Source organism: Epargyreus clarus, unplaced genomic scaffold (genome assembly GCF_041222505.1).
Source record: "Epargyreus clarus isolate Ecla_fem2 unplaced genomic scaffold, WU_Ecla_fem_2.2 ptg000004l, whole genome shotgun sequence".
In the NCBI taxonomy this organism is placed as follows: Eukaryota; Metazoa; Arthropoda; class Insecta; order Lepidoptera; family Hesperiidae; genus Epargyreus; species Epargyreus clarus.
The window spans coordinates 12,242,461-12,261,792 of NW_027332212.1; the positions used below are offsets into that span (position 1 = coordinate 12,242,461).

General features: G+C 35.1%; 1 protein-coding gene across 2 annotated transcripts in view; it reads right to left on the minus strand.

The window, feature by feature from the left end:
- LOC140757570 (kin of IRRE-like protein 3) overlaps positions 1-18,903 on the minus strand; it is a 123,645-nt gene extending 104,742 nt beyond the window's left edge. For both annotated transcript variants that reach the window (XM_073093341.1, XM_073093340.1), the window contains exon 1: positions 18,454-18,903. In XM_073093341.1, coding sequence (XP_072949442.1) covers positions 18,454-18,517 — 64 coding nt within the window. In that variant the 5' untranslated portion in view covers positions 18,518-18,903. The remainder of the gene's footprint in view (positions 1-18,453) is intronic.
- Positions 18,904-19,332: the final 429 nt, after the last annotated feature.

Here is a 19,332-nt window from a genome sequence, read left to right on the forward strand (position 1 = left end):
GTAGGTCTGTAGGTTGTTCTTTAGGTCTTCTCCAGTTTGTCCCTGTAGTACCGGGACCAGAATAGCCTAACCGCCTGCCTGTCGTAAGAGGCGACTAAAAGGGGCCTTCGGGGGTTGCGGGCGGCAAGAGTGGGAGCTCAAACCGTCCAGCAAGCGACCGCGGGAAGGACAGCGGTTTGGTGTTGGTAGCATATCGCTGTAATCACCAGGGGATGTGAGAGGAGCGTAAATTGCATCCCCAGGGCAGAGCCCGATAAAAGGACATCGCGTTAGGAGGACTCCGGTTGGGTTCCGTTGGAGATCCCGGAGTTCTCCACCAAACGCTGAGGACGGCCACCGAGGGGGTTTTAGTGCGGTAAAAATCCCACATAACCCGGCGTCACTCTCATGGCGTCGGGTACCTTTTGAAGGTTTCCCCCCCGTCAAAAAAAAAATAAGGTCTTCTCCAGTTATGTAGAACATTCTTCAAATATTATGTTACGTTACAATAATGATGCTACGTTAAACATTGATTAGAACGCGGTAGCAATCTACGTAGTTTGACTCTAAAGGCACCACCGTGAGACCCATTTGTGCCTTTTAACATCAGTGATAAATTCTGTTGTGTTCTAAGAGCAGGAGTAATGTAGAGACACTCAAATGAGGCAGTTCAACTTTGACTCCAGGAGTAACATCTGTGGCGGACCCCAAGTTGAACTGGAATCCCACCTAGACTCAATTGTAGGTGTCCATAGGTGTGTCCCTGTAGTTCCGGGACCAGAATAGGGCTACGGTATCCTCTGCCTGTCGTAAGAGGCGACTAAAAGGGGGCTTTGGGTGTCCATGGGTGACAGTTGGCACGCAACAAAAGTGGACTGCATTCTTGTTTCCCATAATTAAAAAAGAAACTGCTATATAATATTTTCCAAAGTTACACTCCCCTTGAGGCTGGGAACTCTTGACATATTTTGTGACAGGCGGGAGTAACGAAGGAACTTATTCCTACTAACGACTTAAAGTCAAACCAACCGCTCTACGTGGATGGGAGGATGTCTACAAACTCACATACCGTGAGTTCTGTTTGTCATTTCAATGCGATTAAATATGAAAAACTTTTGAGAGTTTCAGTTTTCTTCAAGATACTAACTTTATTTGGTAATTAGAATGTCACATTTTTCTTGATAACTTTTTTTTTAAATAGCAATGTTATTTTGTTATGTACGTTTGCATTTTGTTTTGGAAATGACGTATCATTATGTACGTGGTGTAATTTAAATTTTAGGCAAATAAAATTGAAAATCTTTGATAGGCCGGCTTGTAACTTCAGTCACATTTGACTACTCGCGTGGTGGAGCGGTTGACATACCGGTCGTACGCCCAAAAGGTATCGGGTTCGATCCCCGGCCAGACGAACATCAAAACGATGAATTTGGATACGCGTTCTGAGTCGGGGTGTTTGTATCTTTGTGTAAAATTATGACATCTACGACACATGGAATCCTAGTGGGTGAATGTATAAAGCGTCTTATCATAAAAATGAAGTAGTACGGGACCGAAAGACTAAAGCTACTTTTAGCATCAAACGTTTTTGGGTTTTAACCCCGCACACTTTTGAGCGTCAGTCGCAGCTACATTTGCACGCTCGATGCAACAAACCAAGCGCAAAAACGCAATACAACAATGCATTCATTCAAAAAACCTCGCGTTTTCAACACCGAGACCAAACACAACAACCACATTCTCAAAGACGTAATGATGCACCGACGAAATCGCTAAAACGCCAAAACGCCCAGGCTAAAAGTACCTAGTCTTTTAAGGTTTTGTACTGATAGACTGGATGGAGACAGACAAATACGCAGACAATGAAATTCAACGCACATCTTAAACGGATCTACAAGCATGAAAATATGCACAAAAGTTCTTTACATAAGGAATAAGCATACTCGCAAAAACGTAATGATGATCGATGAAATCGCTAAAACGCGAAAACGCCGATGCTAAAAGTAGTTAGACTTTCAAGGTTGTATACAGACTAGATATTATACTGACTAGATAGAGTAGATGGAGACAGACAAATAATCCACGCACACCTTAAACAGATCTACAAGCATGAAAATATGCACGTTTACATAAGGTTGATGAGAACTAAGAAAAGATTGTTCAAAATGAATCCCCCTAAGGCACCCTAAGCTAAATAAGGGATGAAAGGATATAATAAAAATAAGTCTACATTGTTGTCCCTGTGGCTTTTAACGAAGTATTTGCCGCGTTTTTTATGCAGTCACACGCGGTGGATGCATATTTATAAAATAAGTGTGTCGGTATGTGATGAGTATGAATTCATAATAATTTGAACGTTCCTAATGTATCGGGTCATCTTTCTAGACTCAGTGATAGAACTCAATCGAATAGAACATATTCTATATGAAATTTCTTTTAGAAGAATATTATTATTATAATTACACCCAAAAATCTTACAATGCTCTTAGATTTCAATATAGTAATGGTTTCAGGATGCTGATGGGACTACTAAGGTACTGTAGTGCATCAGGGATGTTTGCTGAACCTCATGTAAACTGTTTTTACACCATAATGAGAAAAAGATACAGTGTCCGGGATAGCTCCAACAGCATCCTGAAGATGATAAGAATAGACTGTAGATTCATTTCTCATTGCAGTTTTCTACATTTAAAATTGTAATGTAATTTAAAATTTTAATTTTAATTAAAAAATAAGGGTTTGTTACTTGAAATAAATAATTAAATTAGTATTTAGGAAGATTTTTTTGTATTTTGGATGGAAGAAAGCTTAATATCCGGTGCCACCAATATTACAGTAGCAATTAAAGGGCTGTTATTGTAGGGTGTGATAAAGCAGCTTCCATTTTTCGTAATATTATCATGACTCATAAATAAGTAACATCGCACCTTTGTCGTTAAGATTCTTATTCTACTTGCAGGAGATTATACATTATATACATATCCAGTATTCACATATTAGACATATTACTCGCATTTGCTACTTCTATTTCATAAAAATATAATAACAATAAATAATAATCAAAGGACTTGGATTTCAATCCGGTCATTTTAAATAGCAATAGCTGCAAAGTGAATCTTAAGTATATAAGTCCAATTGTAAATATCAACCGAAGCCTCAAATAACAGTTAGTATTTATTTGATTTATGCACAGAAAATGTTTTTTAAAGCATAACAACTATTATGAAAGATGCGGTTCTACTCCTGAAGACTAAGCTAGAACGCTTCATAAAATATGTAAGCTTGGCATACAACCTGTCAATCAGAACACTGTCCAAACATTTACAGAGCATAACTACTTACAGCAGTCGATCCACAAACTAGCAACAGATCTGCAAAGTTATACCTTTAACGTAATGAAACATCTCTAACCTCAATTAACAGTGGATGAACTTGTTCAATTCGTTAACCTGCAGACTGCTGTACAAAGCAAACGTGTAACAGAATTGCGAGAAGTTACCGCGGATTGCTAAAGTTCGCTACGTTGCAGATGCAATTTTCTACTTACCGACATCTCGTTACTCACTAGTTTTTATTCATTCCTACTGGAAATATTTACTACGGCTATATTTATTTCCCCGTTTAGTTATCTATTGACAGTGAAATGTTTAGGTGCTTTATAGCGTATATTAAATGTGTCCTATTAATTACCCCAAATGTTACTTTATTTACCTACTCGTTAAGCCAAATGTAATTGTTATGAGAACAGATTCTGACAGATTTGTAAAAAAGTACATTCTATGTAGTTTAAACAATTTAAATATTTGACTCGGAAGATAAGTCTGATTATATAAATAATTGGTCTTAATATGGTTAAATTGATAGCGATATGGTTATATAATGTGAGAGTTTTACGAATGTCTTCTGTATTAAAATTGATTGGCAGAATTGAGAACATTAATTGGAAATATTCTCTACACTTACATAACGTAGGTGAAGAAAAACAACAATTATAAGTATACCAAACTCATACATTTTTAACCAAACGTCAAAAGTCCAAGGTGACCTTAATCTGACGTCGGTTAGCGATAATATATTTAGGTGTTGACCGAGCCTGGGTTCAGTCAGGTGTCCTTTAATGAAATCAGATTTAATGCTTTCAGACGGTTTCAATAGGATTTCTTGCGGTCACCTACAAGTAAAGTACAACCTATACATATAAGACTTTTTGTGGTATGAGAAGGGAAATGGTACAACTTGTTTCAAAAATGATTGCAACCCAAAATGGCGTATTTTTTATTTATGTCTTGCTCGTTATTTATAAAGCTGAGTTATTTGATTCTAGGCCTCAAGTAACAACGTATTTAAGTCAGCAACTGACCCCAAGGTAGAGCTAATCCTATCTAGAGTTGATTAGTGTCTGGCTGGTTCAATGTCTGTAGACATAAATAAACCTTAATAGTTAATTGTAAAGATATCCGTTAAATTATTTGTTCAAAACTATGCATTTAAATAAGTTTATGTAAAGTAAATTAAAACAGTCTCCGATTGCGGATCGCGAGGAGTTAGCGCCGCGGATTGCTAAACTTTGCAACGTTAATGCAGTTGCAATTACTGACTGGCCGAGTTCCGCGCTATCTCTCTACCGTATATTTTTCTTTTTTAATGAGGTGCAACTTAGGGCAGTTTTAACTTGCCGCTATTCTATTAGTTTTTAAATATGGTAATTAAATAGTGATTGTATCTTCTAAAATGAGAAAACATAGCTATAATATCTTAAGACAGAGAGTTAATATGAGATGTCCAAATTTTGTCCTCAGGGGTAGTAACTCATCTTATCAAAATTCAAATTTTATTAGGGGTTCATTGCGAAAGACCTAAATATGAAGAACTGACTATTTACGAATAAGTGAAATACAGGCTTTTAAATCTTCACTTACATAAATAAAACTATGCAACTGTAAACATTTAAATAAGTTTATGTAAAGCAAATTAAAACTGTATCTGATAGCGAATCGCGAGGAGTTAGCGCCGCGGATTGCTAAACTTTGCAACGTTAATGCAGTTGCAATTACTGACTGGCCGAGTTCCGCGCTATCTCTTTACCGCATATTTTTCTTTTTTAATGAGGTGTAACTTAGAGCTATTTAAACTTTCCTGTAATAAACGTGATATAAAGTTTTAACAGATATCTTTACCCACATATCTTTATACATCCGATACATTATACAACTATAATTTGTCGTCCTTCAGGTCATCGGTGAGAAAAGGCGCTCGAACACCGCCTCGAAAATCCTTAATCCTGATGATCCTGATAAGGACAACATAACAAAATTATTAAAATCGTGAATTGTCATCGGTTCTTAATAATTGTTCAAAATTGTTGATCGGACCGTTCCAAGTGGGTAAAAATCGAGTTCAAAGATTCCGTTACATACATACATAAGATAATTTACATTTTTTTTTATATTGCCTATATATCACCCACCACTGTGAGACACACGAAACATGGTCAATTAGGCCTATTTATAACGGATATAAGATATTGAGCGGGTCAGGCACGAGTCGTATCAGACAAAAACATATTTTTGTATACTTTTCTGTCTATGTCTGCGTGGTTGTATAACGGTACATATAAATATGTTAATAGACATTGTATATGAGTATATTGTCTGACACGCTTTATGCCTGTAGATGTTAATATATGTCCCTGTAGTTCCGGGACTTGAATAGGGCTACGGTATCTCCTGCCTGTCGTAAGAGGCGACTAAAAGGGGGCTTCCGGGGTTACGGGCGGCAAGAGTGGGAGCTCGAACCGCCCGGCCAGCGGCCCCGGGACGACGACGGAGGACGACGGTATGTGTGGTCGCATACCGTCGTATACACCAGATGGTGTGGCGAGCGTCAAGCTCACCTGGGCGGAGCCCGACGGGGCAACGCGCTAAGAGGACTCCGGTTGCGTTCCTTTGGAGATCCCGGAGCCCTCAACGCAGCGCAGAGGACGGCCGGGGGGGTTTTAGTGCGGTAAAAATCCCACATAACTCGGCGTCGCTCCCACGTTGTCGGGTACCTTTTGAAGGTTTCCCCCTCGACAAAAAAAAAAAAGATGTTAATATAACCTTACTCTGCTCCCTTGCGAAAGATACGGGTAACTGGCGAATCTATTAGATGTAAATCGACAATTTCTATTTACCATTAGGATCCACGGTTTAACGTCCCTCCGAAGCCCGGAAGCCCGCAGGACATTTAGTCACAGTAGTCACTAGCCTATAGAACTTCCGACCGTAAATGACCTGATTTAACTTTGTAAATCTATTACAATTCATCTGTACATATGCTCGCTTTTACCCGCAGCTTCGCTTGCAGTCAGAGGTTTTTATCGAGGACGGAACTTTTTTTGAGATAAAAGATACCATATGTCTTCTTCCGAACCCGTGACGTTAGTTTGTTCGTTCGTTAGTTTGTCGGGTGAAGCAATAAATAACGTTGATTTTAAATAAATGATTGCAGCTGTTATTTGAGCGCTTCAATTGAACGTTAGTTTGAATACTTTATCAAGTTTCCGATATGCATAAGAATATTTACATATGCTCGCTTTTATCCGCGGCTTCGCTCACAGTCAGAGGTTTTATCGAGGACGGTACTTTTTTGGGATAATAGGTACCCTATGTCTTCTTCCGAACACGTGACAAAACGTGTACAAAATTTCATGACTATCGGATATGTAGTTTATGCGTTAAAGTGTAACAAATAAGCAAACAAACTGACATTCCCATTTATAGTATTAATTAGGAATATACACATGATACACGGATATTTGTAATCAAAGTGCAATCTGAGGTTAATCAAAGATGCCTTGCTATCCCTGAGGAATAACTTGGTTCCGCATATTGGTATCCAAGCTTTATCATATCCTTCAAACATGAATATGGTAGCTTTCCTACAAAGTTGAAATTGGTTTCGTAAATATCACTAAGACTTGCGTGGCGAAGAAGTATCCACGGTCTGAAACGCAACGAAATGATGAAATTAGATTCGAATTAAAACAAAAATATTTTATTCATAGTAGATTCTTTACTAACCTCTCTTTGAACGTGAATATATTTACCGCCACTTCACAAGGTGTTTCGTTATGGAGAAGAAGCGGCGAAAGCAATGATAAAGTTAACCATTTTTATTGTTTTTTTTTTGTTATGGGGGAAACCTTCAAAAGGTACCCGGTGCCGTGGGAGCGACACAGAGTTATGTGGGATGCTTACCGCACTAGCGCCTCTTCGCGTTTGGCGCGTCCTCTTAGCGCGTTGCCTACCCCCGGAAGCCCCCTTTTAGTCGCCTCTTACTCAGGCAGGGGATACCGTAGCCCTATTCTGGTCCCGGAACTACAGGGACAATTATAAACTTAACCTAATGGAACAATTGGAGCTGGAGCTACTTCAGACCACACTATTTTATCTGTCAAACAATCACTTAGTTTATACTACGTTCTTACATAGTGTTTTTTTACTGAACTGTTTAAGCTTTTTTCTATGAGTTACGTTTTTCTATCGGAGTTTTTTTTTCTACGGAAATAGGAAACCTCCTAATGGGGTAAAAATCTCCTATTCGTGTAAAAAGCGTTAATATTCAGCGAAAAGGCCAGCGTGCTCACGTCATTTTAAAATAAAGAGCTTAAATGTAAAATTAATTAAAAATTTGTAGAGTTTCTTATAAAAGTGGTCGATGCTGATAAGGGAAAGTAGGTTAATTGATCATTGACCTGTGAGTTCGACCCTTAAGTATTACAATAAAAATTAATTTGTGCTGTGATCATCAGGTAACTTTTTAATTGTTATTCCAATTTAACAAATAAATTAATTATTTTTGAAACACTCGGAATATTTCTAGTAAATTGGTAAATAATTAATTGGTAGACTTGTCAAAACTTAGAAAATGTTAATATTAAAAATTTATGGAGAACAGGCTATAAGAAAATCTATAGACATTAATAAAAAGCACACCAAGACTAAAGTATAAAACACCCCCCTATAACAGAAGTCTTTTATCATTTACGTAATTATCAAGCTAGGAATCGAACCTGGATCTCTCTTCGTGACAGTACAGTACCCTTACCATGAGTTTTTACGTTTTGAAAAATATGACTGTTTTGGTATTTGTTTACGTATTACCCATATAATTTCAAATCAGCGCCCCTAGCGGATTGTATTAGAACTATAGTGTCAGTATCGTAACATTAAATGTCTAAATTGACAAAATGGCGCTTTATGTTTTGTCAAAGACAAAAAGACTTGAGCACTTACTTAGATATTGTTACGTTTACTCAGTCTACTAAAGCAAACGGAACATAATAATGGATTGAGTAAACGTAACGTAAAATTGTTGGATGTTTTAAAAACTCATGGTAAGGGTACTGTATGACCGATACACGAGTCATCAATCTTGGTTGTAATACCATGGTGGATTACTTGGCTTAAATGCAACAGGCATCCTTGATAAATGAGTCTGACTATCACTATTGTTTGCTATACTACGAGACTAAGATATCGATGATAAATAAATAAGTATAACGTATTCTATAAATACATATATTTTTACAGATAATTGTATCAGACGTTAGTACAGTCAAAATTCTATCCAAATTAGGTTAGTACTTTTTGAGAAAGTCGCGGACATACTAACGTACCGTAACGTAACGTACGTATTCCTTTAATGAAGTCGGATTCAAATAATATTCTATAAAAATGAAATATAGATAATATTCTATCCTTTATCATCATACCAACGATTTTTATCTATGTCCAATTGGAAAGCGAATACTAAAAAAATAAAAAATGTTTTGTTATACAAAACGCGCTTGATTTAGTTCGTTAGTTTGTCGGGTGAAGCAATAAATAACATTGATTTTAAATAAATGATTGCAGCTGTTAATTGAGCGCTTCAATTGAACGTTAGTTTGAATACTTTATCAAGTTTCCGATACGCATAAGAATATTTGCTATTGAACGTGGGAATATAGATAAATAAGAGTAAATTGACAACTTTTATTTATAGAATTATCTAAACTTAGATATTTGTTATCAGTTATTTCCGGTTTTCACCTTTTTTGGTTTTCTTAGGTTTTTGATTTTGGCGAAGGCGAACTAATCGGTTAACACATCTTAATAAATTAACTATAAATTGATTCTGACTTTAAAAATAAAAACACCATCGAATTGTCTATTAAGCCTGCCGTGTCAAAACTTAGCTATTTTTAATAGGCAAAAATTGCCAAATGTTGATCTTTGGTAAAAAAAATGGGATATATTGGTTATTAATAAACGCCGGACAGATGTCATAGTATAATTCGAGATATTTCGGAAACGTTGCAATATTGGCAAGCAAAAAATATAACGAAACCAAAGTCAACGCAATTTATGGACATTTCATTGAAAAAACTAAAGTTTCAAATAACTAAAATGAAATATTTCACAAAAACGTTCGTTCTGTGTCAAATCACGAACTAAAATATACCTCTACCTAACTATTTTAGAATATTTACGAATTTAGATATATCAGTGTGGTCGTGGTTTTCTGTGAGTTCAATTTATAATATCTGTTGTTGAATGGGAAGTGAAATTTTAAATTAAAATCAAAATTGGAAGTAACGCTAAAATTTTGAGTGTGAAGAAAACGTGAACTATTGTTTATTTTCATACAAACAATATAAAAAATAGCAGATGTGCATCTTTGTCTATGTGATCGTAAATGACAACTTTAGACAACCTAAGGCAGGATTGGAGTCCTAAGTAAAGTCTGCCAAAAATGTGTCTAGAATAAATGTCCTTTACCACATACATCAACAGAGAAGACATGTGAGCTACTGTTATAAGGCAGAAATAGCCTAGGCATTCGTGCCTCTAAGTTGAAACATAAAGAGTTCTTTAACTCTTGAGTGAAGAGTCTGATACAAGTAATTAGGAATTCTGAAGGTGGTAGAACCCTTTGTGGTTCGACTCCGGCGGCACCACCTCTACACCTATTTCTACCTAATGACAATAGTGTTAAGCGCTGCTGTGTTTTGGTTTGAAGGGTGTGGTAAGGGAGACATACTTTTCCGACGCGTTCCAGCTTAGTCCTCAGGAGTAGCGGCGCATCTGTGGCCGACCTCAGGTGGGAATATCTAATCTTATCTGGGGTTGATTACAGATGTGCATGGGCGGCAATAGCCACTTACCGTCAGGTGGACTGCATGCTCGTTTGCTACTTCTATATTATATAAAAAAAATACTCTGTTAATATATAAATACCGGTAGCATACAAGTAATTAGGAGCTCGAACTTCGAGTTTCATGACTTCCGAAACTCGAATTCATCTTAATTTGACCTGTCAGCAGCCGAGTTAATCGAGATTTGAATTAATATTTACAGAATAACATTGCAGCTTAGAAAACAAAACACTTATGTTTAATGTTTACACCGTTCATATATAAAATAGCGGAAATATACAAATAATTAGGTTCTCGAACTTTGTCTCAATTCGTCTTAATTTAACAGCTAGATTAAAGCAACAATAGGATTAGATATTGCTACCCGAGGTCAGCCATAGATGCGTCGCTACCCTTGATGACTAAGCTGGAACGCCTCGGAAAAGTATATCTCCCTTACCACACCCTTCAAAACGGAAAACAGCAGCGCCTAACACTGCTGTTATTAGGCAGAAATACGTGTGGCGGCGGTGCCGCCGGAGTCAAAACACAAAGGATTCTACCAACTTCAGTTCTTTTTAACAGAATAACATTGCCGTTTAGAAAAAAACACTTATCATTAATGTTTACACCGTTAATATATAATAGCGGTAGTATTGTCGGAAATGCCGGACACAATGCGCATTATACAGTCCCGTACCGGCCGCTACTCGTACCATTGTTACGGAAAAACAAAGCTGTGTCTATGGGCTACTCATAGGCTCATTTATGCAGATATTCTAGAATTAACTTTTTTATTGCGAAACTGGGTTAGATATTTTTTCTCTGCTTATTCGGTTTTTATATTGTTTTATGGTTTTATGTATTTTTATGCAGGATTTTTAAGTATTTTGAGGCGAAATGTATTTTTTATGTCACTTTGTTGGAAAAGGTTTGAAAGGAGATGATTGAATACTAATTTAATGAAATTTTATTTAATTATAGAAATAGAAATTTACTTTAATATTATTTAAATTTATATTTAACTTACAAATTTTTGATTTTATTTTTATGGTATTTAAATTTATTAGTATGCATGAAAATTTATAATGACATTGGCAGACAGTTCAATGCTAAAAACTTGCAACATTTCTGATTCAGTAACTTAGCAGAATTATGGCGAGAAAGTGCAAAATTTTCAATGACTTTATTTCTAAATCTTTCCGGATCGGTCTAATATTATGGAGTAAAAAATTGTTACACAATCAAAGCATTAACAATCAATTTATTTATGTTCATAGAAAATTAAAATTTCAATTACACTTAAAAATATCTCCGCAATTGTGAGCTTAAAATTACGACCTGAAAATTTATCTGTTAAATATAATTTCAGAATTTACCGTTGCATTTTTCGAATGCTTCAATTAAAAATATTGGAGAGGATGTAGTGTATTTTAAGACATGTCCTCTGGGATCTTCCGTTCCACTTCCCACGTAGCTTAGATAAATATCAAAAGTTCTACACGTATTTATTTTTATTAGTAATGGGGGATGTCCATTGAAATATACGTGTGTTTATAGAACGCACTTCATTAACTTGGCAAATTAATTGATAACTTACGAGTCGCAATTTCTAATAAGGCGCCGGTTTTCCTGTAAATAATTAGCGAATAAGATGTTTAATTAAGATACATTTCTCAAAGACTAAAGAGTCATTTTGAAAGTGTCTATTTTAATTATTGCTAATTAAAAATCCCTATTAATTCATAACTTAAATTATTAGTTAGAATATTTGAAGCGTATTAAATGTTTTCAACGTTTAGAGTTTTACGAAATACCTAACTAAAGCCGGCTACATTTCGCTGAGGTTGATTTCATATTTTCGTGAGAGCTTCTGGATAAAACGTATATACTGTTTTGTATTAAATGTGTTAAAATTTCAAGTATCAATCGTTCAAAATTTTGAGTGTTGGTTCGATGCGGTGGCTGAATTTTTGTATACATGGTGAATTTATTTAATACTACAGTTCAATGCTACAGTTTATTTTTTCCAAAACAAACTCATTCGATTCATTGGTATTATAACTGTTTTATTTTTTTCTTTCAACCGCTTTTATTTTTATCAAAATTCACTACGTAGCCCTTTTGAACATTTTTCGTTATTCCTTTTCTCCTACATTTATGTTAGGTACATACTTTCTAACATGACTAGGCCATGCTCAGTAAAAAATCACCCTGTATGTATTGTCATCTTTTTTCTTTATTACTAAATATGAACAGTAAGTTATAGCTTCAATTTCCTCGCTCGCAATACAACGTGTACTTCAAAACAAACAAGTGTATTTCAATTAGAACAATAGAAAATCAACACGTATATTGTTTTAGGATGCTCTCAAATTGAATCGTTGCCCATGTCATTATCACTTTCAACACTATTACCAAACACAGCGTATTGTTCAATTTACGCAAATGATGATCAAAAATGAAGATCATTGTCGGGGAACTATTCCGTTGAATTATAAATGATACAATCCATTGAAATATGAGTTATGCGATCTTAATACATATTTCCCTTTCGTTTTTAACTGCGTACCATTAAGATGATAATCTCGAAATTGGTTGCCTGTAAAACAATGAGTAAAGGTATTGGTACACACTTGTATGTACCTTCATTTGTAGATTTGTACGTCGTTATGTTAGGGTGTAATTAGGGTAAAGCTAGTTAGTATTAATAATAATAATTACTATTTTTTCTAGAATAATTATCAACATTATGATATTATGACAATATTATGACAACAATTTGTTAGGATTGATTACTAACAGGACAGATAAAAGATTGATATTATTAACACATTCATCGATATGCCATCCCTTAAAATTCTCTGGTAAATATAGGCTTCTTCGTGGAAAGCGGGATGTGCTGTTTGTGTGTGAATACGTGTACGTGTGTTTGTTTGTACGTGTGTATAACTTTGCAGACACGTGCTGCTCTAGCAATACCTTATTCTCCAATGTAGAGAATAGGAGAATAGGAGAATAGGAGTAGTAGTAATCAATTAATACACAAAACTCACTTCATAGACCATTATTTTACCAAAGTTAATTTGCCACGTGTAAACACACGTGTTTACGTAAAATTGTTTGTGTAAACTTCAACACAACATAAAACAAACATTACGTTAAATTGCCTTTAGACAAGTATGATTGGTACTCTGATTGAATACTAAATTGCTAATCAAGGCATATAAATACGCAGATAGGGTTCTATTTCGTTATAATCTAAAGTTCTTTAAAATGCTGTGATAGCAAACATGTAGTCTACCTGATGGTAATTGGTCACTGCCGTCATCTATAGCCACATTTACATACGTTTTACTTTAACGATGACATAAACATTATCGCTCGTAAGGGCTAGGATTATCATCCAATATCTAATTCTTACATATGTTTTACCTATATATGAAATAGATACATATTGCAAATGACTTTTTAAATGACAAATCTATATAATAAAATTGTTATCCAATATTAATTATTTTTCCATTATAATTTAATTAAAAGGACTAATAATTATTATTATATTTCTATTGTTGTAATTAATATTATTTCTTGATTTGCTACTTATATTTTATTGCACAATTATTGTATGCCCACCTGTGGCGGGAATATGTTGTACTCAAAAAAATGTTTGTACCATGTACCATGTACCCATGTTCCACAATAAATTATATTTGATTTGATTTGATTTGATTTGATGAATATGTAGACTGCCTAAGAATAAAGTAAGTACGACTGTCACCCGTAGGCATCTTTAATTAGCACCAAATAGGGTAGGAATTCTACATGAAGTAACAAATGCGTTACTACTACCCCTGATGACTAAAATGAAACAAATAAATGACTTTACAGAATAAACCAGGTAAAGCAGAAATGCGACTTTATAACTTTAAATTTACTTTAAGTTTGGACTCTACAATTTTCTTAACTCTCTCGCAACTTTTTTTCCAAGTTATCGTCCAAATCCCATTTTACCCAATCGCTTAAGAACGCGTACTTTAAATCCTCCTAAATTGAAATAATTATTATAAATCATGCTTAAATATGCTAATTCATGTTTTTTAGGATTCCCTGCCCAATGGGTAAAAACTCATATTAACTACTAAGCTTTGATGTCTATCCGTCCCCGTCCTTTATAAGGCTCTATCTTTTGATTCGGTAGATAAATAGTGATACTTGATTTTTTATAAGTTGATACTTGTACACTCGGTATAACATTAAATCCAAAAAATATGATACGGGTATAATTAATCGGCGTTTTTCGATTTATTCATAAAACCGTAAAAGGTTATTTTATAGGTACTGTGTTAATGAATAATAAACATAAATACAACAAAAAACATGGTAAAATATGATACGGAACCCTCCGTGTGTGTCGAATCGCACTTGGACAATTATTATACGTGTTACTTACATGAATCGCGACCTGTATGATCATGAACCGTAGTTATTGCGTTAACTACAATTTGGTTTAACTGCTAATAATAAATTATGCTGTTACTAGCTTTGCACAATCACTAACTTCAATACAAAGACAAATGTTGACTAACTTGTAACTGTACCCTTACCATGAGTTTTTACGTTTTGACAAATATGACTGTTTTGGTATTTGTTTACGTATTTGCCCGTACAATTTCCAATCAGCGCTCTTAGCGGAATTATAATGTCAGTAACGTAACATTAAATGTCTAAATTGACAAAATGGCGCTTTGTGAGGTAGACAAAAGGACTTGAGCACTTACTTATTGTTACATTTACTCAGTCTACTAAGCAAACGAAACAGAATAATGGATTGAGTAAACGTAACGTAAACTTGTGGGATGTTTTGAAAACTCATGGTATGGGTACTGATCTTAAAGTAAACGAATTAAGGCTAGATCGGAGATTTAGGTTTAATAGGACTATAGCTCAAAATAGGATTAATATTTGACGTTATGCAAACAAATTTGATTAGGGTTATCAACATTTTGGCGTAGTAATGAATTTATGTATTTTGATAATTTTACATGCTGATGTAAAACGTAGTGAGGATTTTTTATAGTATAGGAGTAGCAGGGGAGCATGCAGTCCACCTGATGGCTACTGCCGCCCATGGACATCTGTAATCAACCCCAGATAGGATTACATATTCTCACCCGAGATGGGCCCCAGATGCGCCACTACCCCTGAGGACTAAGCTGGAACGCCTCGGAAAAGTATGTCTTCCTCCCCACACCCTTCAAACCAGAACACAGCAACGCTTAACACTGCTGTTAGAAGGCAGAAATAGGTGGTGGTGGTGGTGCTGCCAGAGTCAAACCACAAAGGGAGAACCCTTTGTGGTTTGACTCTTGGTTTGAGGTGGTAGAAACCACCTTGGTACTATACAGAATCATATAGAAAATAGAATGGACAACTTATTTCCACTTCTCCTTGATAGTTCTATGTGTTACATCGATAATAGTCATACTTCTACGAAATGTTCGTTGCTATTTCTGTAGCGTAGACAAATACCAGGTATCGCTCTCTACATGGGTTGCTCAGTGACGCTGAGCTTACGTATGAGGTTCACTGTAGAAGACCACGCTATAAGTGACCATTGCCACCTATCGACTACTGTAATCAACCCCAAATAAGATTAAGGTCATGCATTTGTGACCGACTCAGAACCCTTAAGAATCACACCCTTAAGAACTAGGTTGAAACATCTCGGATAAGTAAGCCTCCCTTACCACACCCTTCAAACCAAAACGCAACAGCAATATATACCTACATTACATAATGCTTACGTACTACTTAACTCTGAGGATTTTGATTATGTACCCCTACTTTACATATCCTTAAACATTTAAAGTAAAAAGAGGAAAACCCCCAACTGCTCAACATTTTTGAGTCAAAAATACGGATGTTCCCACTCGGAGATAGGATCAAAATTTACAATTCCAATGAAATTGTTCGTCCGGTTCGTCCGAGTTTTGACTTCAAATGTAACATTTGCATCGTAACACCTAGTTATTAAACATTACATTCATTCTGAGATATAAAAATACTTTCAAAAGTAGTTCAACACTTCGCGGTTCTCATTTTTTTAACCAAGTCGGGTTTATTTCCATAATATGGTAGGAGCAAACGAGCATGCAGTCTACCTGACTGCAAGGGCAAGTGCCCACTACAGCCCGTAAATATCTGTAATCAACCTGAGATAAAAATTAGATTCCTACTTGAAGTTGGCCACATATGCGCTCCAACTTAGTCTTAGACTTGGTTGAAACATTCGTTTCAGACTAAGTTGGAACGTCTCGGATAAGTAAGTCTGCCTTACCCTTCAACACAGAACATAGCGTGCTTGACACAATAATCGCATTATTAGAAAGAAAATGAAAAAAACTCTCGTAATTCGCATTTTCGGGTTAAATTTATTTCTACTTTAGTCCTATCTGAAGTAGTACAAACCGGCAGTAAATAACTAGTATGCTGAATCAAGAAATGTTATAAACAGAGATTTCCGGATTCGAACCCGGGGGTGTTTTATGTTCTTATGTTTGTGTGCGTCCATAAGGCCTAGACAGATAATCCTATTGCAGGGCTATGAGTGTGTGCGTTAAACTTACACTATACGTATAACACAATATACGTATGTGAGTTGAAGTAGTTTTAATCTTAACTTAATAGTATGTGAGTTCGTTGATAAATGCAATTACGCTTTTACAGCGTTTAGAGATAAGTTCTACATTAATCCGGAAAGCTTCAGTACAATTGTACAATTTAGGCACGTATCAAATCAGATTATGTATAAGGTTATCTTTTATTCTGGAAGGCTTAATTAGAGTTTCGTACGATAAACAAAAAACGGAAATTTTGGAAATCGAACTCAGAACTCAAATGTGAGACCGACATACGTACTACAACTAAACTTTTTTTATTTAACAACTAGCTGACCCGGCAAACGTTGTGTTGCCTTACAAAAAACGTTAAGGGTGAACAACCACTTAGGGATATAAAAAATAGATAATAGCCGATTCTCAGATCTACTGAATATGCATATAAAATTTGGTGAAAATCGGTAAAGCCGTTTCGGAGGAGTACGGCAACCAACATTTTGATACGAGATTTTTATATATAAGATGATGATAACCAGTCTACAATTTATAGCAAATTGTTTTAAACATTTGTTGAAGATCCTTAGTAAGCATAAATAAATGTATACTTCTGACAAACTGTTTCCATGTTAATTTATCAAATATGATGATAGATTTCCGATGTACCTCCAATCCTACCTGAATTATTACAGAAGGCTGCGGCACTTACGGTCATCTGGATTTCATACACATATACTACTTCATATAAAAGTTTCTGAAGTACAGAAGATATATTAATATGGAGATAGTATGAATGCCAATATAATTAAATCAGAGTGTCGTCCGTACGTCCTACTTGGCAGGAGCAATAAGTACATACAATCGAACAATTTGGCTCTACTTTTGTGCGGATTTCATTAAAATTTGCTTTAAGAATTCGAAGTATGTCCTTAAATCTTTATTGTAGAATTGAGGACAAAAGTATGCGGCATGATGTGAAGAGGTTACTTCAGCTGAATTTTAATGAAACATTTTTTTATTTATGAATGAGTGAATGATAATATTTTCTTTGTAAAATCTTGCTATGTAACCAACGGTAGTTTTATTATGCCCTAGTTTCACCATAGACAATATTTTGTTACGTTTATTTAAATAAACGTAATCATACTTCAAATTATTATAAGCTTCAATTTGGAATTATTTTAAAATAAATGACCCATAGACGTTTACGTAAATGAAAATAACCTTTTTTCCTTTGTTAAACTCAGAAAAGTATATTAAGAAAACTATTTAAATTATAAAAGAAACTATGTAAATTAAGAAAAATATTTATCTTATTTTTTACGTAAAATAAAAAAAACAAACAAAAAATGAATTACTTTAGACCTATTTTGTTAATATTTATGTTAATTTTATACAAAATAACTTATTACTGCAAATAAAGTATTTAAATTTCTAATTATTCATTTAATTATGAACTATAAAATGGGTAAGTATTCGATTTTATAATATTATTTAAAAAATGTAATTAACTGAATTAAAACTAATCATTAACCTCATAAGATACACAATCATTAAAACAATAATTTATTACGTTATTAAATCATAAATTATAATTACAGTCAACATTGTTTCATTTTCTACTACTTTCTGGTATATATTAAAACAATAATTATTTACATTAACTAAGTAAACTTAATAATATTAAAGACTACTCACCAACTTTAACCGCCAGAAACAAAAACATTGTTTTCACAATCCAATTACAGCTCATTTTCCCCATTTTCGTAATTCAGGCAACAGCTACTCACTATTCATCACACGATATTTAACTGACGCATTTAGTCCGATTCACTTAATTACCGCCAAATATTGGCGTTTTAATGTTAATTTACCTTTCATAACTTAAATAGTCACTGCACAAGTTTTTTTGTGGCCTACAACTGTCTGTTATTCTTTCAATAAAAAAAACGAAAAAAAGTTAGTATGTCACTGTATCGTTCTAATTTTGAATGTTAACTTTTTAAATCGTCGATAAGTTTTGACGCGGAGCGTGAGTCCCCGTTCACGTGCGCGCTAGGAAACCGCCAAACAGCGTATGTAAAGGTACGAGCACACTCCGCACTGGTGATCGACCCCACCGGAACCACGGTTGGTCCCGCGACTGCCGACTCCGTGTGCACTGCACCGAAACGTACCTTCGACCAAATAGTTTTTACTATACCATTTGAATAGCTTACTCCTATTTGTATACCATAGAGTTCGGAGTTGCGTTTTGTTTTTTTTTTATTTAAAGTTGGTTTTAGTAGAATTTTTGTAGTAGATTTGTAGAGCGTGCTCGTACGTTTATCATTGTTTGTGTCCTAGCCAAAAACAATGGGAAGAGTTGAAAAAGGAAAAATGGGAGTATAAAGACGTCGTAAGGACAAAGGAATGCGTTTACGGTGCAAATCGTGAGCGAGTGAATTATGGATGAGACAACGGCTTAATTGTTTGCACGTTGTGTGTAACACGATACGGTCGGGGGGCTTGGGGTTCGATTCCATTGCGTAGCGAGTTTTAAATTAACTGTTAGTTTACTAAGATTACATTTATTAC